Source organism: Rhinopithecus roxellana, chromosome 7 (genome assembly GCF_007565055.1).
Source record: "Rhinopithecus roxellana isolate Shanxi Qingling chromosome 7, ASM756505v1, whole genome shotgun sequence".
NCBI classification, from domain to species: domain Eukaryota; kingdom Metazoa; phylum Chordata; class Mammalia; order Primates; family Cercopithecidae; genus Rhinopithecus; species Rhinopithecus roxellana.
In genome coordinates, this window is record NC_044555.1 from 138500490 (window position 1) to 138525139 (window position 24650).

Below are 24650 nucleotides of genomic sequence, written 5' to 3' on the forward strand. Positions count from 1 at the left end.
CCTCCCTAACTCATTTTATGAGGCCAACATCATCCTGATACCAAAGCCTGGCAGAGACACAACAAAAAAAGAGAATTTTAGACCAATATCCCTGATGAACATCGATGCAAAAATCCTCAATAAAATACTGGCAAACCGCATTCAGCAGCACATCAAAAAGCTTATCCACCATGATCAAGTGGGCTTCATCCCTGGGATGCAAGGCTGGTTCAACATTCGCAAATCAATAAATGTAATCCAGCATATAAACAGAACCAAAGACAAGAACCACATGATTATCTCAATAGATGCAGAAAAGGCTTTTGACAAAATTCAACAGCCCTTCATGCTAAAAACGCTCAATAAATTCGGTATTGATGGAATGTACCTCAAAAGAATAAGAGCTATTTATGACAAACCCACAGCTAATATCATACTGAATGGGCAAAAACTGGAAAAATTCCCTTTGAAAACTGGCACAAGACAGGGATGCCCTCTCTTACCACTCCTATCAACATAGTGTTGGAAGTTCTGGTTAGGGCAATCAGGCAAGAGAAAGAAATCAAGGGTATTCAGTTAGGAAAAGAAGAAGTCAAATTGTCCCTGTTTGCAGATGACATGATTGTATATTTAGAAAACCCCATCGACTCAGCCCAAAATCTCCTTAAGCTGATAAGCAACTTCAGCAAAGTCTCAGGATACAAAATTAATGTGCAAAAATCACAAGCATTCTTATACACCAGTAACAGACAAACAGAGAGCCAAATCATGAATGAACTTCCATTCACAATTGCTTCAAAGAGACTAAAATACCTAGGAATCCAACTTACAAGGGATGTAAAGGACCTCTTCAAGGAGAACTACAAACCACTACTCAGTGAAATAAAAGAGGACACAAACAAATGGAAGAACATACCATGCTCATGGATAGGAAGAATCAATATCGTGAAAATGGCCATACTGCCCAAGGTAATTTATAGATTCAATGCCATCCCCATCAAGCTACCAATGAGTTTCTTCACAGAATTGGAAAAAAACTGCTTTAAAGTTCATATGGAACCAAAAAAGAGCCTGCATTGCCAAGACAATCCTAAGTCAAAAGAACAAAGCTGGAGGCATCACGCTACCTGACTTCAAACTATACTACAAGGCTACAGTAACCAAAACAGCATGGTACTCGTACCAAAACAGAGATATAGACCAATGGAACAGAACAGAGTCCTCAGAAATAATACCACACATCTACAGCCATCTGATCTTTGACCAACCTGAGAGAAACAAGAAATGGGGAAAGGACTCCCTATTTAATAAATGGTGCTGGGAAAATTGGCTAGCCATAAGTGGAAAGCTGAAACTGGATCCTTTCCTTACTCCTTATACGAAAATTAATTCAAGATGGATTAGAGACTTAAATGTTAGACCTATTATCATAAAAACCCTAGAAGAAAACCTAGGTAGTACCATTTAGGACATAGGCATGGGCAAGGACTTCATGTCTAAAACACCAAAAGCAATGGCAGCAAAAGCCAAAATTGACAAATGGGATATGATTAAACTAAAGAGCTTCTGCACAGCAAAAGAAACTACCATCAGAGTGAACAGGCAACCTACAGAATGGGAGAAAAGTTTTGCAATCTGCTCATCTGACAAAGGGCTCATATCCAGAATCTACAAAGAACTCAAACAAATTTACAAGAAAAAAACAAACAACCCCATCAAAAAGTGGGCAAAGGATATGAACAGACATTTCTCAAAAGAAGACATTCATACAGCCAACAGACACATGAAAAAATGCTCATCATCACTGGCCATCAGAGAAGTGCAAATCAAAACCACAATGAGATACCATCTCACACCAGTTAGAATGGTGATCATTAAAAAGTCAGGAAACAACAGGTGCTGGAGAGGATGTGGAGAAATAGGAACACTTTTACACTGTTGGTGGGATTGTAAACTAGTTCAACCATTATGGAAAACAGTATGGTGATTCCTCAAGGATCTAGATCTAGATGTACCATATGACCCAGCCATCCCACTACTGGGTATATACCCAAAGGATTATAAATTATTCTACTACAAAGACACATTCACACGTATGTTTATTGCGGCACTATTCACAATAGCAAAGACTTGGAATCAACCCAAATGTCCGTCTGTGACAGACTGGATTATGAAAATGTGGCACATATACACCATGGAATATTATGCAGCCATTAAAAAGGACGAGTTTGCGTCCTTTGTAGGGACATGGATGCAGCTGGAAACCATCATTCTTAGCAAACTATCACAAGAACAGAAAACCAAACACCGCATGTTCTCACTCATAGGTGGGAACTGAACAATGAGATCACTTGGACTCGGGAAGGGGAACATCACACATCGGGGCCTATCATGAGGACGGGGGAGGGGGAAGGGATTGCATTGGGAGTTATACCTGATATAAATGACGAATTTGGGTGCCGACAAGTTGATGGTTGCGGCACACCAACATGGCAGAAGTATACATATGTAACAAACCTGCACGTTATGCACATGTACCCTAGAACTTAAAGTATAATAAAAAAAAATTAAAAAAGGAAAGAAAATAAATATTAAGGTGATATGAACAATTTTTTGATAAATTACTTTAAATGTAATTAAGCTAAGTACTCCAAGTAAAAGGCTAAGAATTTCAAACTGAATAAAACAACAAAATCCAACTGTCAGCTGCTATGAAGAGAAACATTCAAATATAAGGACACATAAAGTGTGAAAACAAAGGATGGATGAAGATGAACAACGCAAACACTAACTTCACCCCCACCACTTTCCAAAAAGAAGTGTAGCTTGACTGATTGTAGTCAACATAGACTTTAGAGCAAAAAGCAATATCAAAATAAAGAGTGATCTTCAAAATCAGACAAAATATCAGACAGAGCTATAATCAGACAAAAATATCACAATCGATCTTATGCAGTTAATATTATAAATGTGTATGTGTAAAAATTGAGAGATGCAAAAGGAGAAATATACACATTACAAATCAGATAAAATGATATTTTTAAAATGATATAATTCAGCTGGATTTTGAATGCAGCTAAATCACTGTTTAGATGAAATGTATAGCTTTTTCTACATTAGAAAAACAGAAAGACTGAAAATAAATGGGATTTTATATTTATATTTATATAAATATTTACATTTATTATCAAAACTGAAACGAAGACATTGCAAAAAAAGGAAAATGATAGATCAATGTCTATCATTAAAAGTGATGCAAAATTTCAAAGAAAATACTAGTAAGTGAAATACAATGATATATAAAATAATGCATCATGATCAAACAGTTTATTTATGGAATGCAAGGGTGGTTTATCATTCATAATTTAATTCATGATATAAATTTAATTCATTAAAAGAACAGAAAAATGGAAAAAAATCACATGGTAATCTTGATAGGTATAGAAATAAGCATTTGATAAAATGCAGTTTATTCTTACATTTGCCAGCACACTAGGAAGAGAAAAGAACTTTCTTAATCATATAAAAAAATTTACAAAGTAAACCTACAACAAATTCCATTATTAATGGTGAAATATCAAAAGCTTTCCACTGAAATAAGAAACAAAAGAAGGATAGCTGCTATTACTTCTTCTGTTCTACTGTGATTGAAGATGATATGAATTTGTATGCAGAAAATCTAAAAGACATTGTAGACAAATGTCGGAATTAATAAGTCAGTACAAGAAGGCTTCTAGATACAAGGGCAATGTGCAAAACCAATCATATCTCTACATAGCTACAACAAATTTTATTTTATCTTTCTTTTGCCCTAATCCTCCTATATTGAAGAACAAATTTTTTAAATGGCATGAAAAATCATATCTCAAGGCATAGATCAAGCAAAAATATGTAAGACCTCGAAAGTGAAAAGGCCAAAACATTACTGAGAGAAATTACAGAATAAAATAAAGAGGAATATACTAATTTATGAATTAGAACATTCAGTATTATAAAAAGTTTTTAAAACGCCATAAGTTTACTTATATATTCAATATGAAGCCAAACTAAGTAGATTTTTTTCTCAGAAAATGATAAGTTGATTATAAAATTTATCTAGAAATTCGAAGGGCCATGAATACTCAAGATAATCTTGAAAATAACAAGGTTGGATGACTTATATTACCAGATATTAAACCTATCATAAATATATAGTAATTAAGATGGAAGTGACATTTATCATGAGAATGAAGGTTGGCCTAAACATATGTAAATCAATCATTGTTATTTACTATATCAACACACTAAAAAGAACAATTATATAACTAGCCTAACAGACACAGAAAGAACAACGGAAAAATTCTGACATTCCTGTTAAAAAATTTTAGCAAACTAGGAGTAGAAGAAAACTTCTCAAAATTGATAAATTTCATCTAGGAAAAACCTACACCTATCATCATATCTAACGTTGAAAGACTGAACGCTTTCTCCCTAAGATCATGAACAAGACAATGGTGTCTGCTTTCACCATGTCTATTCAACATTATATGTGAAGTCTACTCAGTGCAATAAAGAAAGATAAAAGAGCATCCATATTGCACAGGAAGAATTAAAATGGTCTTTCTTCCTATAGGACATAATCATTTAAGCATATTATCTGATGAATCTACAAAAAAGCTACTAGAGGTTTCACTTCTCATATGAAGACATGAGGAACTCTGCAGACCTGCTCTTCAGTGAAACGGAAATTTATTATTATTATTTTTCCTTTCTGCGGAGAATGGGGTCTGGCTATGTTGCCCAGCCTGGTCCCAAACTCCTGGGCTCAAGCTATCTTCATACCTTTGCCTCCCTAAGTGCTGGGATTACAGGTGTGAGCCACTATGCCTGGTCTAAAATTTATTTTTGAAACAACAAAATAAAGTTTCTGAAAATGCTCCTATGGGCATACATAAAGTTAAAAAAATTTATTCAAGAAAAAATGTATTGAAGAAAATCTAAAACTGAGTAAGAAAGCAAGAGGCTAGAATATTTAAATCGAGAACCATTCCCACCCATCCCCCAGCTCAGTGAAACAGAAACTCTATTCTAGATGTGTGCAACCAGGAGCACAGGGCTCTCTCTTCCCCCATCTCCCAGTTGAAGAGCTATCTTCCTGGGAAAGGCACCACATCAGCATTTCTCATCCAGGAATAAGCTACCTGTTGCTGAGCTAAATTCTAAGCAACTTTGGCTGAGAGTTTCTTCCTTTCCTGGTCCCAGCCCTCACTTATGGCATGGAGACTCTAACTTGGGCATAGCACTGCTGAGAGTACTGTGGCCTCAAGGTCTCTTGATCTGGCTAATGGAGCAGTGATCCATGCTGAAAAATGCAAGCTGAGGAGACCTGGGGCCAATGCCATCACCCCTCTACCAAGCACTCAGCAACTAACATAGGGTCGTTCATCAGAGAAAAGTATGCCTTGTTCTCACCTCAAGAACTAGAACCATAGCTTAAGAGATTTTGCCCAAGAGAGAAGCAGACCATAGAAGAGACAGCATCAGATCATTCCCCAAAGTAACTGACTTCATTTGCAACAAAGTATGGAGAAGTTCAAGCCTAGGGGTGCTCTCAAAAACAATGGAGACTGTAGTGAAAGGCAATTAGGAGAAAACGGAAGGATACATTGGACATATAGGCTAAACTGTAGACCAGCTAGTTTGCTGGAGAGAAACTGGGAAAAAGAAAGCTAGAAGGAGCCCTTCTGCAGTCAGAACAAATACCAAACAAACCTTTAACCTCTAGAACTATTAAAAGCTTCAAATAATTTGTTAAATGTTATTTTTATAGAGTTAAGTGTACAAGTGCAGTTGTGTTACATGGATATATTGCATAGTGGTGATATCTGGGCTTTTACTATACCCACCATCTGAAACTTCAAATTTTTTTTTTTTTCGGAGACGGAGTCTCTTTCTGTTTACCCAGGCTGAAGTACAGTGGCACAGTCATGGCTCACTGCCTCTAATTCTTGAGCTCAAGTGATCCTGCTACCTCAGCCTCTTGAGTAGCTGGGACTACGGTTGTATGCTACCATGCCCAGCAAATTTTTTTTATTGCTTTGTAGAGACAGGGTCTCACTATGTTGCCCAGGTTGGTCTTAAACTCCTAGCCTCAAGCGATCCTCCTGCCTTAACCTCCCAAAGTGTTGGGATTACAGGGGTGAGCCACAGCATCCTGCCAATTTCAAAGTTTTTTGAAGTATATTTTCTTAATGTATTTAGCACTGAGGTCCAAGGAAAGGAACAACTGTTGGCCTCCGAAAGGGCTGTTACTGAGACCTATGTTAAAGGCTTTTTGTATCCCACCCCACCACAGGCCTTTATTTTTTATATTCAATGTCTCCCCCCTTTAATTTTTAGCTTTATAGTTAAAACTTAGTTATAATAATGGCTCTAAGGAGAGTGATTTTAACATAGCCAATGACCAAGTTAATGCTAAGAAACTGTTCCTGCTTCAGTTCACAATGCCTCCACTTCTCCATATCACTCCTAATGAATATGTAGCTTGGATTGTGTACAATTTAAACCTGTTTCTTGTTCTAATGTAACCAAAATAAAATCCTTTTGGCAGCCAGACAAATATCTTCATTACCAACCACGAGTTTCCATCCCTTGCTTGACAATCATCCCACCCATCCCATAAGTTTAAATGTATAACTTGTCAATGAGCAACGTTTTCCTAAGACAACATACACATCTAGAAATACTTGCTGCCTTTATGTAAGTTTAGTGAAATTTCTTAGTTCATACAAAATTCAGTGAGACCAGAAAACAAGATGAGTAGAACTGAACCTTTCAAGAACAGTTAATTAATAAAGAGAAAAGCACGTTGTTGGCCTCCTAGAAAGACTCCAGTTTTGTAATTCGGAGTCTCCAGAAGACTCTGCATTATAATTTCCAGAAGCTGGTTTCAGGAAAAGTTTTAAATATTATGCAGAAAATGATTTTAGGAGTCACAGAATAGTATGTCTCAAAGGGATCTCAAGTGGTCCCCCAATTCTATTTTAAACAGCTTCAAGAGGAAATCTGTTGGCTACAAGAGACAAGTCAGAGTCATAGATGTCTTCCAATTCCCCTTCTAGATGGATTCAGATTTGATTCATCCATTCATTAAAAAGATACAAGGAGAGAGAAACTTGAGGTTATGGTTGCAGAGTTTTTGGTCATGTGGACTCCCCCAAAGATAACGCTCAGAATCAAGACAAAATATTTTTAAAAAAACAAATTTACTGGTGCATAACAGATGTACATGGCTTTGGGATACATGTGATAATTTAATATATTCATATAGTTTGTAAAGATTAAATCAGTGTACTTAGGATATCCATCACCTTAGATATGCATCTTTTCTTTGTGCTAGAACTGTTCAAATTTTTCACTCCTAGCTATTTTGAAATAAAAATACATTATTGTAAACTAAAGTCACCCCATTGATTGTACTAACACTAGGTCTTATTTTTACTATCTAACTGTATATTTATACCTAATCAACTTCTCTTCATCTCTCCCTTCCTCCTACCCTTCCCAGCCTCTAGTAACCACCAATCTACTCTCTAACTCCATGGGATCCACTATTTTAAGGCCCACACGTGAGTGAGAACATGTGATATTTGTCTTTCTGTGCTTGGCTTGTTTAACTTAACAAAGACCTCCAGTTCCATCCATGTCGCTGCAAATGACAGGAATTCATTATTTCGGTTGGCATGGTGACTCACGACTGTAATCCCAGCACTTTGGGAGGGTAAGGTGGGAGGATTGTTTAAGTCCAGGAGTTCAAGACCAGGCTGGGCAACATAGTGAGACCCTGTCTCTACAAAAAAAAAATATATAAAAAATAAATTATCCCGTAGTCCCAGCTATTCAGGAGGCTGAGGCAGGAAGATTCCTTGAGCCCAGGAGATCAAGGCTGCAGGGAGCCATGATCATGCTACTGCACTCCAGCTTGGGCAACAGAGCAAGACTCTGCCTTAAAAAAAAATTAAAAAAACAAACAACAACAAATAAAAACAGAAAAAAAAAAGAGATTTTGTAATTTTCCATGGCTGAGTAATATTCCATGATATACATATACCACATTTTCTTTATCCATTCATCTGTAATGGGCACTTACGTTGATTCCATATTTTGGCTATTGTAAATAGTGCTGTAACAAACACGGGAGTACAGATACCTGTTGGATATATTGATTTATTTTATTTTAGATATATACCCAAAGTGCAATTGCTGGATCATATGGTAGTTCTGTTTTTAGCTTTCTGAATCATCTCCACACTGTTCTGCATAGTGCCCATACTGATTTACCTTCCACTCAACAGCGTCCAAGGGCTCTCCTTTTACTGTATTGTCACTAGCATCTGTTATTGTCCAACCTTTGGGTAACAGCCATTTTAACTGAATTGAGATGATATATAATTGTAGTTTTGATGTGCATTTCCCTGATTGTTAATGATTTTGAGCATTTTTTCAAAAGCCTCTTGACCATTTGTATGTCTTCTTCTGAGAAATGTCTATTCAGATCTTTTGTCCATTTTTAAATTGGATTATTTATTTTTTGCTATTGAGGTTTCTGAGATCCTTATATATTCTAGTTTTTAATCTCTTGTCAGATAGGTAGCTTGCAAATATTTTCTCCCATTTTATGGGTATCTCTTCAGTTTGTTGATTGTTTCCTTTGCAGCACAAAAGTTTTTTAGCTAGATAGAATCCCATTTGTTTATTTTTGCTTTTGTCATCTGTGCTTTTGAGGTCTTACGAAAATAGTATTTGCCCAGACCAACTTCCTGGAGCATTTCCCCAATATTTTCTTCCAATAGTTTTATAGTTCAGGTCTTAGATTTTAGTATTTAATTTATTTTGACTTGAGTATTGGGTATGATGAGAGATAAGGGTTGAGTTTCATTCTTCTGCATATAATTATCCAGTTTTCCCAGCATTATTTGTTGAAGCAACTGTCCTTTTATCACTGTATGTTCTTGGATCTTTCATTCAAGATAAATTGGCTGTAAATATGTGGATTTATATATGGGTTTTCTATTCTGTTCCACTGGTTTATGTGTCAGTTTTTATGCCAGTATGATGCTTTTTTGATTACTACAGCTTTGCAGTTGATTTTGAAATCAGGGAATGTGATGTCTCCAGTTTTGTTATTTATTTTCAAATTGCTTTGGCTATTTGGGGTCTCTTGTCATCCTATGTACATTTAAGGATTTTTTTTTTTTTTTCCTATTTCTATGAAGAATGTCATTGGTATATTGGTAGAGATTACATTGAGTCTGTAAATTGCTTTGGGTAGTATTGTCATTTTAACAATATTAATAAATAAACCCAAATGCAGCCATCCAATCTTCAATGGAACAAACAAAAACATAAAGTCGGGAAAAAGCACCCATTATGTTGTAATTTTTTTTTTTTTTTTTTTTTTCTTTTGAGACAGAGTCTTGCTCTGTCATCCGGGCTGGAGTCCAGTGGTGTGATCTCAGCTCACTGCAACTTCCACCTCCCAGGTTCAAGTAATTCTCCTGCCTCGGCCTCCCAAGTAGCTGGGACACACCACCACGACCGGATAATTTTTGTATTTTTAGTAGAGACGGGGTTTCACCATGTTGGCCAGGCTGGTCTAGAACTCCTGACCTCAGATGATCTGTCCACCTTGGCCTCCCGAAGTGCTGGGATTACAGACGTGAAGTTATGATGCACAATATGGTCTATTTTCATAAATGTTCCAGTACACTTGAAGAGAATGTGTATTTTGCTGTTGCTGATTGGAGTGTTCTATAAATGCCAGTTAGGTAAAGTTGGTTGTTAGCGTGGGTCAAGTTTCTGCTTCCTTTACTTGTTTTCTGTCTACTTGTTCCATTATCTAATGAGGGCATTGTCAAAATCTCTAACTATATTATAGACCATCTCTTTCTCTTTTCACTTCTCAGTCTGTACTCCTAGTAATATTCTTTGCTCACATGTCTACTTTTTCTGATATTAAAATAACTACTCCAAAGTTCTTTTAATTCGTGTTAGTATGATGCATCTTTTCCTATCATTTTATCTTTAACCCACTTGTGGTTTTATATTTAAAGCGCATTTCTCTCAAGGAGAAATCTGCTCTTTTTAAATCCAATCTGACCACCTCTGCCTTTAAATATGGGTGTTTAGATGATTTATATTTCATGAGATTATCTGTGAAGTTAAGTTGAAATCTACATTCTTGCTATTTGTTTTCTGTTTGTTTCTTCTATTCTTTGTTACCTTTTCCTCTTTTTCTGCCTTCCTATGGATTGAATATTTTTCTTATTACATTTTTATATCCTTCGTTGCTTTATTAGCTATCATTTTCAAGTTCTATAGTGCACAATCCTTATCACAGTTTACCTAGTAATATTATCTCACTTTCTGTGTAATATAAAACTGTTCAAAGGCATATTTCCACTTCTTTGTGCTTTCATTGACATACATTTTCCTTATACATATATTACAAGCTACACAATACATGGTTATTATTTTTGCTTTAAGTATTTACTTACCATTTAATGAGATTTTTTAAATGAGGAACTATTTTACATTTACCCATAGTTTCCATTTCCACTGTCCTTCCCTTCTTTGTATAGATCCAGATTTCTATCTGAAATCATTTTCCTTGTGCTGACACATTTCTTCCCGTACAGATCTGCTGGTGATGAATCTTTTTAAGTGTTTATGTGTTTGAAAAAAGTGTTTATTTTGCCTTTTTGGGAGGAATTTATTTTCTCTGGTTATAGAATCCTAGGCTGGCTTTTGTTTTTCTCTCAGTGCTTTAAAGGTGTTGCTCTACTACCTTCTGACAAAATGTCTAGTATCCTTCAAAGTTTTTCATCTGTACATAATGTCTTCTTTTACTCTATTTGCTTTTCAGATTTTCTTTTTATCATGGGTTCTAAGCAATTTTCTCCTTTCTCTTGGTGTAATTTTCTTCATGTTTCTTGTCCTTGGAGTTGTTGACTTTCTTGGTTGGGGAGATTGCAATTTTAATCAAAGTTAGAACTGTTTATTTTTTTTTATTTCAATATCCTTTGGGGTACAAGTGTTTTTGGTTACATGGATGAATTATATAGTGGTGAATTCTGAGATTTTAGTGCACCCATCACCTGAGTAGTGTACATTGTACCCAATATGTACTGTTTTATCCCATATCTCCCTCTCAACCTCCCACTTCTGAGTCTCCAAAGTCCATTATATCACTCTGTCTGCTTTTGTGTAATCATAGCTTAGCTACCACTTATAAGTGAGAAAATATAGTACTTGGTTTTCCATTTCTTGGTTATTTCACTTAGAATAATGGCCTCCAGCTCCATCCACCCAAGTTACTGCAAGGACATTATTCCACTCCTTTGTATGGCCAAGTAATATGTATCACATTTTCTTTTTCCACTCATTGGTTGATGGGCACTTAGGTTAGTTCCATATCTTTGCAATTGTGAATTGGGCTGCAATAAACATACGTGTGCATGTGTCTTTTTTATATAATGACTTCTTTTCCTTTTAATGGATACCAAGTAGTGGGATTACTGGATCAAATGGTAGCTCTATTTTTAGTTCTTTAAGGAATCTCCATACTGTTTTCCATAGAGGTTGTGCTAATTTACATGCCCACTAGCAGTGCATGAATGTTTCCCTTTCACCATATCCATAACAACATCTATTGACTTTTTTTTTTTTTTTTTTTTTTTTTTTGAGTCTTGCTCTGCTGCCAGGCTGGAGTGCAGTGGCGTGATCTCAGCTCACTGCCATCTCTGCCTCCCGGATTCAAGCCATTCTCCTGTCTCAGCCTCCTGACTAGCTGGGACCACAGACATACACCACCACCCCCAGCTAAGTTTTTTGTATTTTTAGTAGAGATGGGGTTTCACCATGTTGGCCAGGATGGTCTTGATCTCTTGACCTTGTGATTTACATGCCTCGGCCTCCCAAAGTGCTGGGATTACAGGCATGAGCCACCACGCCCAGCCTGACTTTATTTTTATTTTTGTTTTTATTTTTATTTTATTTTATTTTATTTGAGATGGAGTCTCACTCTGTTGCCCAGGCTGGAGTGCAGTGGCGTGATCTCGGGTCACTGCAGTCTCTGTCTCCCGGGTTCAAGCGATTCTCCTGCCTCAACCTCCCAAGTAGCTGGGACTACAGGCACACCCCACCACGCCTGGCTAGTTTTTGTAGTTTTAGTAGAGACGGGGCTTCATCATATTAGCCAGGCTGCTCTGGAACTCCTGACCTCGTGATCTGCCCACCTCAGCCTCCCAAAGTTTGGGGATTACAGGCATGAACCACCATGCCTGGCCCTATTGACTTTTGAATAATGGCCATTCTTGCAGGAGGAACATAGTATCTCATTGTGGTTTTGATTTGCATTTCCCTGATGATTAGTGATGTTCAGCAGTTTTTCATATGTTTCTTAACCATTTATGTATATTCTTTTGAGAAATGTCTGTTAATGTCATTTGCCCAAGAAGTCAGAATTTTTTGACCAGTTTTTCTTCAAGTATATTTTCTGCCCCCTTCAAATAATCCCATTAAAGTTACATTAGACTACATGAAGCTATACCACAGTGCACTGATTTCCGTTTCATTTTTCAGTCTTTTATTTCTCTCTATGTCTTGTTTTTGCTAATTATTATTGCTATATCTTCAGGTTCATTAGCGTTGCTGTCCTTTTTGGGTTGTACTCTTGTTTCTTTGCATGCGTGGTGATTTTTGACTGGAAATTTTTCTCAAATTTTTTGACTGGAAACTTTTGACTGGAATCATTGTGAATTCCACTTTGTTAGATATCAGATTTTTGTATTGCTATAAATATTTTTTGATTTTTGTTCTGAGATAATGTTCAGTTACTTAGAAATAGTTAAATTCTTTGAAGCTTGATTTTAACCTTTGTCAGGTGGGACTACAGCAGCCTTTAGTCTTGGGATAATTTTGCCATGCCACTGAGGCCATATTCTTCTGAGTACCCTACCCCATGTACCATGTGTTAGAAGTGTTTCCATCAATTAGAGTGATGGAATCTCTGGTTGGTGAAAACACAAGTTATTCCAAACCCTGATGTTTTAGTTTTACCCACTGTTTTCAGTGGTCTTTTCCTCATCCTTGAGTTGTGAGGTAAGCAGTATGTACCTGAAAACTTATGAAGCACCCTCTACAGATTTCTGCCTCTCTCTCTCTCTCTCCCTCTCTGTCTCTCTTTCTCTCTCTCTCCACAACTTTTTATTCTCCATGCAGCTCTATCTTCTCCTCTGCCTTATGAATTAATAACCTTGGCATCCCCAATTTCTCAACTTCTTCTCAACTGAAACAGTCCACCAGACACTATTTGGGTTCCCCTCCCTGCACTGTAGCCTAAAAATTTTCTCCAGTCAGTTAAGCATCAGCAATCACAGAGCTCACCTTGTTTGTTTTCTTTCTTTCAGGAATCAATATCCTGTGCTGCCTTTGTTTGATTTCTGTAAAACACTATATATTTGTTCATTTCTTTGTGGTTGTTTAAGATGAGAGAGTAAATCTGGTCCTTACTTTCTTTCTCTTCTTTCCATATTAATTGTTCCAACCCCAAATCCAAAAGAAACAAAACAAAATTGCACCATTCTCCCTCCAGTTTTCCCTATTTTAGAAAATAGTACCACCCAACCATACAAGCCAGGAACCTAGAAGTTATCCCTTTCTCCTCTGCTTTTTCTAACCCCATAATCTAAGCAGCCACCAAATTCTCTGCCTTCACATAGTCATTCTTTTCATCCTAGAAAATTGCAATTAATTTGTGACTGGTCTCTCTTCCTTCAATACTGCTCTACTCAAAACCATTATTTATATAAAAGCAGGTGTTATATGGCCTTAGTCCAAAATCAAAACACAATGAAAAAACTGCAAATATATCTTTAACTTTACTTAATGTGTTTATTGTAGTAGTATGGTTATAGTAATTTCAAAATAGTTTTGTATATTGTAGGATTAAACAAATGGGTAAATGTATCAATTAAAAGTACTTGCTGGACTGCAATTAGTAGTATCAGTGTAAACTCATTGCCATATATGCACATACACATACATATATACAATACATCTGTGTGTGTATATGTGTGAGTGTGTGTGCATTTGCTATTTTCCCAGTTCTATCTACTGAAAAATCCTGGAAGCAATGAGATCCTAGCAGTAATGAGACACCTAGCAGCCAGAAATTTGATTATAAATGTAATTTCCCACAAAAGGTACCATTTATGCTTGGAAAAATGACTAATTCCAAGGCTGGATTATCAAAAGTATAAAATAAGTCTGGAATATACTGTCATGCCATATAATAAGAAAGTACTCAAAAAATGAGAGCATATCAAAAGGAAACAGAAGCCAAATGGAATAGGCTTCCACTAGGGAATATGGGAAATTATTAGCAAAAACCTTAGTCAAAATAAATATAGTCTATTGAAATGAATGATATTAATGTCTGTAATCCATCAAATAAAGCAAGAATCCATTCATACTGACATTAGCTAATTAATTAAAGAGAAAAAAAGATTTTTTTCTTACAATAAAATGTAATGTAACAAGTGTAGACTAATAATAGATTTAGAAAATCACCATTTTGTCACCATAATTGTTATTAGTCTCACAAAGATAATCTGTAGTTGCTAAGACTGTTGGGTATAAGCTGGAAAAGGCATAAAATAGTGTCAGAACATCTCTCCACAAATTACATATTAATTATAAACTTTAAATATAGTAATTTTAGAGTGCAGCAACCTGGTAAACATCTAAATTAGCACTACCAGTAATGCGGCAAACAGACATCAAGTCCCTTCTTGAGTAATGTGCTGACAAAGACATAATTAACTCCTATGATGTTACTTTGAAAATGAATATGGAAGATCTAATCAATGTCATAAAAAACAAAGAAATGCTGAGTGTAGGCTGAAGAGACACAACAATAAATGCAATGCATAATCCTGGATTGAATCCTAAATCAATGAAAATTTCCATAAAGTACATTTTGGGGATAATTGGAAAATTTTGAATATGGAGTACAAATTATAAAATAGCATTAGGTTACATTTTGTGAATTTATAATAGCCCCTGATATATTATAATACATTTACCTTATTGTGATCATATTGCTGATTATACTAAACTGATAACCAACTAAGATCTCACATAGCCAGTGGATTATTCCTTTTTGGAGTGTCAGGCTGATATATGCTCAGGATTTTGAAAACAAAGGCATGTTTCTCAGCTTTTCCTGGACCACACCAGTCATCCAGGCAGGTATTGGTATTCTGTTACTAGAAATGGGCATTGTCTAACCTTGAGGTAGAGATGCTCCTCAACTTATAAGACCACATCCCAATAAACCCATCATAAATTGGAAATGTCGTAAGTCTAAATCCATTGGGCTATGTCCCAAAAACACATCATAAAGACAAAAATCATACGTCAAACCATTGTGAGTCATGGAACATCTGTGTATTACTCAATATGCACCTAGCAAAAATCTAGAATATTCTGAAACCAGACCAGAGAAATCACCTACTGAAATTAAGGATTATGACTAATTTTCAGTGCTCATAAGGAAGAAATTCAGCTTTACATTAATCTCATTGGCCAACAGACTACTGAAGGCACCTTATAACTCTTTTTAGATAACAATGGCCGAGAAGAAGATCTTAAAAGGACTTCAAAGATCTTAAAAGGACTGACCTCCAAGCCCAGGTCGCAGCCGGTTGTCATAGCCGTCCAAAAGACGATCCAAGATTCTGGTGAAGATAGTGATGTTGTCAGTGCTGTCATCAGGAATATCCGGGGCGTGCTTAGGAGACAGCCTGAGGCAATGTAAGGAAAAGAAAAAAATAATAGTTCTTAATAGGAAAAAAAAATACATGACTAGATATTTTAATTCAAGAAGATTTCAATTAATAGACTGGGCCAATTACATAGACCTATATCTTAACCAAAATAACAATCACTACATATTTGTCACAATGATTGCTTATGTAGGAGGCAGACAGTGTGGTTAATACTTGAACTCTTACTCTAGCATTGGTATGAGCTTTGCCAGGCATATATCCTGGCCCCATCCCAGCAGTAAAGAGACAGAAGCAGAAATTCTGGACAGAATGTCACTGAAAACATTTCCCGGCATACAGTTGGTTCATAAAATTGTGTTGAATGATTAAACAGGCATCAAAATAAAGAAGGGAAATGTTACTGAGAACTTACCTCACTTCTAGCCCAGAGAAATTTAAGTTCACAGAAAAACAGGGTCAGACAGATCCTTGAATTGTATATAGTCTACTTCTACCCTCATCCTATGGAGATAGGGAAACCAAGCAGTAGTAGTTCATCAAATGTTAAAGCTACCAGACTTTAAGACTATTACGAGATGCCTTAATCACTCTCATTTTATACATAGGAAAACAAGTACAGACAAGAAACCAAATTTCCCCAAAGTCATATTGCTAGTGAGAGGCAGGCATAAGGCTATGATCCAACTTCTCTAACTTTCCAGTGTCCTTTAGGTACCTCCTGATTCTTCAATTTGGATTACTTCTGTAAGTCTTTCTGAAGACTATGCACTTTACTAACCACCTAATGAGGCTTAGGCACTGTGACTGATACTTTCACTTTTTGAGGAGGAGCTCGGTGCTGTTTGACAGGACTAGAAATAAAGGCCCTGGGTAGTTCAGAGGAAATAGGAATATGGTAAAAGATACGGCTTTTGCCAAGGGTCAAGAAGCATGGTGTGGAATCAAGTAATGGACTAGGCGCTAGAAATCCTGGGTCCTAGTACCAGGTGTGTTTGTGATTGGGGCTACCATTAAGCATCTTACAGCACTTGTATGTCTTTTTTGTTTTTGTTTTTGTTTTTTTTTTTTGAGACGGAGTCTTGCTCTGTCACCCAGACTGGAGTGCAGTGGCGTGATCTCGGCTCACTGCAAGCTGCGCCTCCCGGGTTCATGCCATTCTCCTGCCTCAGCTTCCCAAGTAGCTGGGACTACAGGCGCCCACCACCATGCCTGACTAATTTTTTGTATTTTTTGTAGAGACGGGGTTTCACTGTGTGAGCCAGGATGGTCTCGATCTCCTGACCTGACCTCGTGATCTGCCTGCCTCGGCCTCCCAAAGTGCTGGCATTACAGGCATGAGCCACCATGCCTGGCCAGCACTTGTATGTCTTTAAGTCTCAGTTTTTCCTCATTCTTAACTTGAACCCAGGAAGTTGACATTAATACATATATAATAACTATTTCTAGCATCCAGTTAATCAGGGCTATAAAAGTTAAGATTCTAGTTAAGAAGAAGTCTTAGGAGACAGTCAGTACATCTTCCCACTAATATTTATCCCTAGCAGTGAACAAGGCTCCCATTCTGTAAAGATCCTCAGAAAAAGCTACAGAATAGTATAAACATCAATATGTCTTCCCCATAATATTTATCCCTAACAGTGAACAAGGCTCCTGTTCTGAAAAGGTCCTGAGAAAGACTTACAGAAGTGTATAAACATCTGATTTGAATAGTTCTCACTCTAAACTGCCACACTGTAGCTGATAACCAAGTGAGTTTGAACTTAATTTATAAACCTAATTTAATTCACTTAATCATCCAATGCATTTTTATTAACTATATGTCTATTACTGTTCGAGGTGTTATGATGGAGCAGAAAGCAAAATAAAGTAAAACAAAGCAAGTAATCCTTCCCCTACTTAACTTATGGAGTTGCTGAAATAATCAAGTTATATAATAGATACACATGGGAAAAAATAAGCAGGCTTAAAGAGTCTGGAAACATGCATTTGAGTTTATTCGTTGTATGACATCAGGCAAGCCATATAACACCTCTAGTAATAGCTTTAGGATCTTTAAAATTAAAATAACTTCACACATATGTTGTATTAAAGTTAAAAATACAATATATTAAAATTATCAGGCTTACTGCTTCACATCTAGAAGCATTCAAAGTGTGTTTTCTGTTTATCAGACTAGTGGTTTATGCACTCGAATGCATTATTTAAGTATAAATATTAACAACAAGCAATTGGCACCCTCATCAGACAAAAGCCATAAGGAAAGCTTTGGCCAGAGAGGAACTGGAACCTAGTCAACAGCAGACAAGACTGGCTGGTTTAGTGGACAGATCACAAGAAGTGATACAGATGTCCCATTGGGAAGGGGGAAGAAAGAAGGGAACTGTAGTGCAGAACTAACAAACTGACATCAGTATGCTGAGGAGATAAATACAGGTACATTGTCAGGTGACAGTCCACCCTTGGCTCAGGCCACCAATGGTCTAGATCCATCTGACATGGGCTGTAGGGGGAAGGGCTGTGGCAGCTCAACTAATTTCATACAAACCCCTTTCTCATTATCCCTTAACTCTCACGGTGGAAGATCTTGATCCTGGGTAGCCTAATTCAGTTTCTTGGAAGTAGATTCATAAACTGAATGAAAAAAAAATCTTGAATTACTAGATGGGGCAGAAAGGGGAATCCTCATAGAATCATAGGGAAAATATATAAGGCTTCAGAGATTACCTTTTCTAGATGAATCTGCAGATGAGAATACTAAAGCCTTGGACATAATTTTTAATCACCCTGAGAGGTGATGAGACAGCTAAAATATTAATATTAATCCAAAATTGCTGAATACCAAGAACATACACTGGAAAAAAAGACAGTCTCTTCAATAAATGGTGCTGGGAAAACTGGACATCCATATGCAGAAGAATGAAACTAGACCCCTATCTTTTGCCATATATAAAAATCACATCAAAATGGATTAAAAGACTGAAATCTAAGACCTCACACTATAAGACTACTACAAGAAAACTTTGGGGAACATCTCCAGGACATCGGTCTGGGCAAAAATTTCTTGAGCAATACCCTACAAGCACAGGCAACCATAACAAAAATGGACAAATGGGATCACATCAAATTACAAAGCTTCTTCACAGCAAAGGAAGCAATCAACGAACTGAGGGGACAACCTACAGAATGGGAGAAAATATTTGCAAACTATTCATCTGACAAAGAATTAATAACCAGAATAGAAAAAGAGCTCAAAGAAATCTGTAGGAAAAAAGTATAATAATCCAATTAAAAATGGGCAGAATATTTGAATAGACATTTCTCAAAAGAATACACACAAATGACAAACAGGCATATGAAAAGGTGCTTAACATCACTGATCATCAGAGAAATGCAGATCACAACTACAATAACATATCATCTCACCCCAGATAAAATGGCTTATATCCAAAAGACAGGAAATAACAAATGCTGATGAGAATGTAGAGGAAAGGGAACCCTCATACACTGTTGGTGGGAATGTAAATTAGCACAACCACTATGGAGAAGACTTTGGAGGTTCCTCAAAATATTAAAAATAGAGCTGCCATATGATCCAGCAATCCCATTGCTGGGTATATACCCAAAAGAAAGGAAATCAGTATATTGAAGAGGTATCTGCACACCCATGTTTGTCACAGGACTGTTCACAATAGGTAAGATTTGGAGGCAACCTAAATATCCATAACAGATGACTGGACAAAGAAAATGTGATACATGTACACCATAGAGTGCTATTCAGTCATAAAAATAATGAGATCCTATCATTTGCAAAACGTGGATGAAACTGGAGATCATTATGCTAAGTGAAATAAGCCAGGCACAGAAAGACAAAAATTGCATGTTGTCATTTATTTGTGGGAGCTAAAAATTAAAACAATTGAACTCATGGATATAGACAGTGGAAGCATTGTCACTAGAGGTTGGGAAGGATAGTGGAGTGGTTGAGGACAAGTGGGGATGATTAATGTGTATAAAATAATAGAAATAATGAGACTTAGTATTTGATAGCACAAAGGGTGACATCAGTAGTAATAATTTAATTGTACATTTTAGAATAACTAATTGGATTGCTTTAACACAAAGGATAAATGCTTGAGGTGATAGATACCACATTTTCCATGATGTGATTATTTCATATTGCATGCCTGTATCAAAATATCTCATGCACCCCATAAATATATATACCTATGATGTACCCACAAAAATGAAAAATTAATTCTTTAAAATCCTGAATATAAGACCAATACACTGTGCTTTCTCTCTTACTGAAATACTAGCTTCCATGAGAATGCATTTCCATTTCCTCCTGCTGACTGTTGATATCTTAGCATCATTCTTCATCAAAATGTAGAAAACTTTTAAGTCAAAAAGCAATGCTAGCTTGTGACCAGTCTGGACAATATGGCAAAATCCTGTCTCTACCAAAAGCACAAAAATTAGCTAGACATGGTGACACATCTGTAGTCCCATTTACTGGGGAGGCTGAGGTTGGAAGATTACTTGAGCCCGGGAAGTGGAGGTTGCAGTGAGCTGAGATCACACTACTGCGCTCCAGCCTGGGCAACAGAGCAAGACCCTGTCTCAAAAAAACTAAATAAATAAATAAAAATCAATGCTAAATATCATCCCCAAATTATTTTCAATATATTGCTCTATGGTTTTATTCTTTATTATTGATTTTTTTCTCCTAATGTGCACTAAATTATTGTGTGGGGAAGCTGATTTAATCTGCAGCCTAAATAGAACTCTTTCTTCTTCCGTAACTAAATTGCAATGTTGAATTCAAAGGTAGTTTGGGGAAAAAAGGAATCATGGCATGTCAGAATTATGGAGAACCTTAGAGATTGTATAATTCTCTCCCTTCATTTTACACATGAGACACCTAAGACACCAACACCAAAGAGAGAAACGAATTGCTTGATGCTATATGCTTATCAAGTTAGTGAGAGTGACACTAAAACATGTCCATTGCACCTCATATTTGCCACTACTGGTTAGATAAAATATGATAATAATAATAATTCACCATTAAAAAATGAAAATGATGTTACCAATACACTATCTGAAGGTTATGCAAGTTTAGTCATTTTCCTAGCCTTAAAGATGGATCAGTGGCAAATTCACAGGACTAGAATCAAATGACTGGAATTTAGTTCTGTCTCTGCCACTAACTGACTGTGAGACCTACAGGCATATCTCAGGGATATTGTGAGTTTGGTTCCAGGCCACTGCAATAAAGCAAATATCACAATTAAGTGAGTTACAAATATTTTGGTTTCCCAGTGCATATAAAAGTTATGTTTATATTGTATAGCACCCTATGAAGTGTTCAATAGCATTATGTCTAGAAAACAATTTACATATCTTAATTAAAAACACTTTATTGCTAAAAATGCTAACGATCATCTCAGGCTTCAACAAGTCATAATCTTCTTGCTAGGAGAAGGTTTTGCCTCAGTGCAGACGGCTGCTGACCAATCAGGGTAGTGGTTGCTAAAGACTGGGGCAGCTGTGGCAGCAATTTCTTAAAATAAGACAATGAAGTTTGCCTCATCAATTGACTCTTCTTTTCACAAAGGATTTATCTTCAGCATGTGATGCTGTTTGGTACCATTTTACCCACAGCAGAACTTCTTTCAAAATTGGAGCCAATGCTCTTAAACCCTGACACTGCTTTATCAACTAAATTTATGTAATATTCTAAATCCTTTGTTGTCATTTCAACAATATTCACAGAATCTTCACTAGGAGTAGATTCCATATCAAGAAACCACTCTCATTGCTCGTTTGTAAGAAGCAACTCATCCCTTCAAGATTTTTCATGAGACTGCAGCAGTTCAGTCACAACTTTAGGCTCCACTTCTAATTATAGTTTTCTTGCTATTTCCACCACATCTGCAGTTACTTCCTCCACTGAAGTCTTCAACCCGTCAAAGTCACCCATGATGACTGGAACGAACTTCTTCCACACTCCTGTTAATGTTTGTATTTTGACCTATTCCCCTGAATCACGAATGCTCTTAGTGGCATCCAGAAAGGTAAATCATTTCCAGAAGGTTTTCATTTGACTTTTCTTGGATCCATCATAAGAATTACTATCTATGGAAGCTATAACCTTATGAAATGTATTTCTTAAATAATAAAACTTGAAAGTCAAAATTTCTTCTTGATCAATGGGCTGAAGAATGGATGTTGTATTGTAAACATTCATCTTGCACAGCTCCATCAAAGCAAAGCTCTTGGGTGACCAGGTGCATTGTCATGTCAGCCACCTTCATTGGGAACAACACGGCCATCCAGGAACTTTTCAAGCGTGTCTCAGAGCAGTTTACAGCGATGTTCCGGCGCAAGGCCTTCCTCCATTGGTATACCGGCGAGGGGATGGATGAGATGGAATTTACGGAGGCGGAAAGCAACATGAACGACCTGGTTTCTGAGTATCAGCAGTATCAGGATGCCAGGGCCGAGGAGGAGGAGTCTGAGGAATATGCTGAGGAGGAGGTGGGCTGGAACTTTCCTTTTCTCTAGATAAAGGGGGGAAGCAGTGTGGATTCTTTACTGTGTTCTGACTGCTATGTGTCACTATGCACTTGTTCGTGTCTTCGCCTCTCCTTCTGCTGCATTTTAAAGCATTTTTATAGTATACGATTTTACCTAATAAAGTATTCTCATAGCAAAAAAAAAAAAAAAAAAAAAAAAAAAAAAAAAAAAAAAAGAAAAGAAAAATAACATTTCAAAAGGAGTATTTTTTCCTGGGAAGAAGACTGCAACAGTGTGCTTAAAATATTCAGTAAATCATGCTATAAACAGATGTGCTGTCATTCAGGCTTTGTTATTTCATTTACAGAGCATAGAGAGAGTGGATTTAGCATAATTCTTAAGGGTCCTAGGATTTTCAGAATAGTAAATGAGCAATGGGCTCCAGCTTAAAGTCACCAACTGCATTTGCCCCTGACAAAAGAGTCAGCCACTGCTTTGACGCTTCAAAGTCAGGCATTTACTTCTTGTCTCTAGCTATTAAAGTCCTGAAAGACATCTTCTTCCAATAGAAGGATGTTTCATCTACCAAAATGTGTTATTCGTGTAGCCACCTTTATCAATTATCGTAGCTAGATCTTCTGGAGAACTTGCTGCAGCTCCTCCGTCAGCACTTGTGTTTCACCTTGCATTTTATGTTATGGAGATGGCTTCTTTCCTTAAACCTCATGAACCAACCTCCACTAGCTTCAAACTTTTTCTGCAGCTTCTTTATCTCTCCCAGTCTTCATAGAACTGAAGAGAGTTATAGCACTGCTCTGAATTAGGCTTTGCTTGAAGGGAATGTTGTGTCTGGCTTGATCTTCTATCCACTAAAACTTTCTCCATATTCGCAATAAGGCTGTTTCACTTTCTTATCATTTATGTGCTCACTGGAGTAACATTTTTAATTTCCTTCAAAAGCCTTTCATTCGCATTGACAACTTGGCTAACTGCTTGCCACAAAAGGCCTACCTTTTAGAGTATCTCAGCTTTTGTCATGCCTTCCTTACTAAGCTTAATCATTTCTAGCTTTTGATTTAAAGTGAGAGCCATGTAACTTTTTATTTCACTTGAAAATTAGAGGCTATGTAGGGCTACTAATTGGCCTATTTTCAATATTGTTGTATCTCAGGGAGAAGGAAGGCCTAAGGAGAGGGAGAGAGACAGGGGAATGGCCCTTCAGTGGAATACTCAGTCAGAGCAAACACAATATTTACCAATTAAGTACACTGTCTTACATGAGTGGAATTCATGGTGCCCCAAAACAATTAAAATAATAACATCAAAGATTACCGATCACAGATCACCATAACAGAAAAAATAATGAAAACTTTGAAAATTTGCAAGAATGACCAAAATGTGGCAAGAGACAAAGTGGGCACATGCTGTTGGAAAAATGACACCAATAGACTCACTCAACACAGGGCTGACACAAACCTTCAATTTGTAAAACAAATGCTATCCACAAAGCACAATAAAGCGAAGCACAATCAAATGAGGTATGCCTGTAAATATATGTAAAATATGTAAAATGGGGATATGTAAAATGGGGATATATATGTAAAATGGGGATAACAATAACCTACATTAGAAAACTTTGGAAATAAATAAGTAAATAAGATAATAAATGAATACAAAATTGTTTTGTAAATGAAAGTTGTTCATTAACTTCCCCCCAAACTCCTGAAAATGCAATGAAAAATCTTTAAAATATATTATCTTTTAGGCTATAGGAGAAAGTCAAGATCACTGACCATCTAGAGAATCCTCAATGAAGTTGTTAAACTAATGCTGTCACTGCCAACATCCTTCATTGAGGATCCTGGTGTGTTTACGCTAAGGGAAAGCAGGAGAGGCACAAATGTCGAATTGCTGATGCAGTTCATACAACATCCCAAAGAGGAAAGAGATTTACTTCATTAAAAGGATGGCATTTTTCCTATACCATATATCTCCTGGGAAAGAGCAGATTTTTTAAAATAATAAAAATTTGGAATTCCTGAGCAGATTATGTCTCTGCATCGCTCACAAACCTTTCATAACTCTTCATAGCTAACCGAATAAAATTCCAACACCTAAGCCTGACACTCATGGCCTTCTGCAATCTGTTCCCGATATACTTTTACAGTTGCAAATTCTATTACTTCTCTTTCTGACCAGCAATCACAGGCAAATCAGATTACTCACCATTTCCCAATATTCCTCATATTTTCATTTTGCAAGGCCAGTCTTTCCTACAAGCGGAAATGTTCAACTAAAGATTCAGCACTAAGGATGTCAGTT

At 36.7% G+C, this 24650-nt stretch overlaps 1 protein-coding gene across 1 annotated transcript in view; it reads right to left on the bottom strand.

Moving 5' to 3' along the window:
- GABRA3 (gamma-aminobutyric acid type A receptor alpha3 subunit) overlaps nt 1-24650 on the bottom strand; it is a 338987-nt gene that overhangs the window by 177410 nt on the left and 136927 nt on the right. The window contains exon 3 of the mRNA XM_030934036.1: nt 15703-15824. Coding sequence (XP_030789896.1) covers nt 15703-15824 — 122 coding nt within the window. The remainder of the gene's footprint in view (nt 1-15702; nt 15825-24650) is intronic.